A 210-nucleotide genomic window follows, 5' to 3' on the forward strand; every position below is an offset into this window, starting at 1 on the left:
GGCCGACCTCTGCTTCATCCTCTTCTGCGTTCCCTTCCAAGCCACCATCTACACCCTGGAGGGCTGGGTGTTCGGGCCCTTCATGTGCAAGGCCGTCCACTTCTTCATCTACCTCACCATGTACGCCAGCAGCTTCACCCTGGCCGCCGTCTCTGTTGACAGGCAAGCATCCCCTCCCCTTTGAGTCCCTCAGCTCAGGGACAATGTGGT

At 59.5% G+C, this 210-nt stretch overlaps 1 protein-coding gene across 1 annotated transcript in view; it reads left to right on the forward strand.

Annotated features, from left to right (window-relative positions):
* Positions 1-4: 4 nt before the first annotated feature.
* The window catches only part of LOC104076283 (galanin receptor type 2-like), a gene marked incomplete at its 5' end in the record, with an annotated part of 2,364 nt that continues 2,158 nt past the window's right edge, over positions 5-210 (forward strand). Inside the window, one exon of the mRNA XM_009577102.1 lies at positions 5-162. Within this exon, the coding sequence (XP_009575397.1) occupies positions 5-162 (158 nt within the window). The remainder of the gene's footprint in view (positions 163-210) is intronic.

This window comes from Fulmarus glacialis, unplaced genomic scaffold, assembly GCF_000690835.1.
Source record: "Fulmarus glacialis isolate BGI_N327 unplaced genomic scaffold, ASM69083v1 scaffold22604, whole genome shotgun sequence".
NCBI lineage: Eukaryota > Metazoa > Chordata > Aves > Procellariiformes > Procellariidae > Fulmarus > Fulmarus glacialis.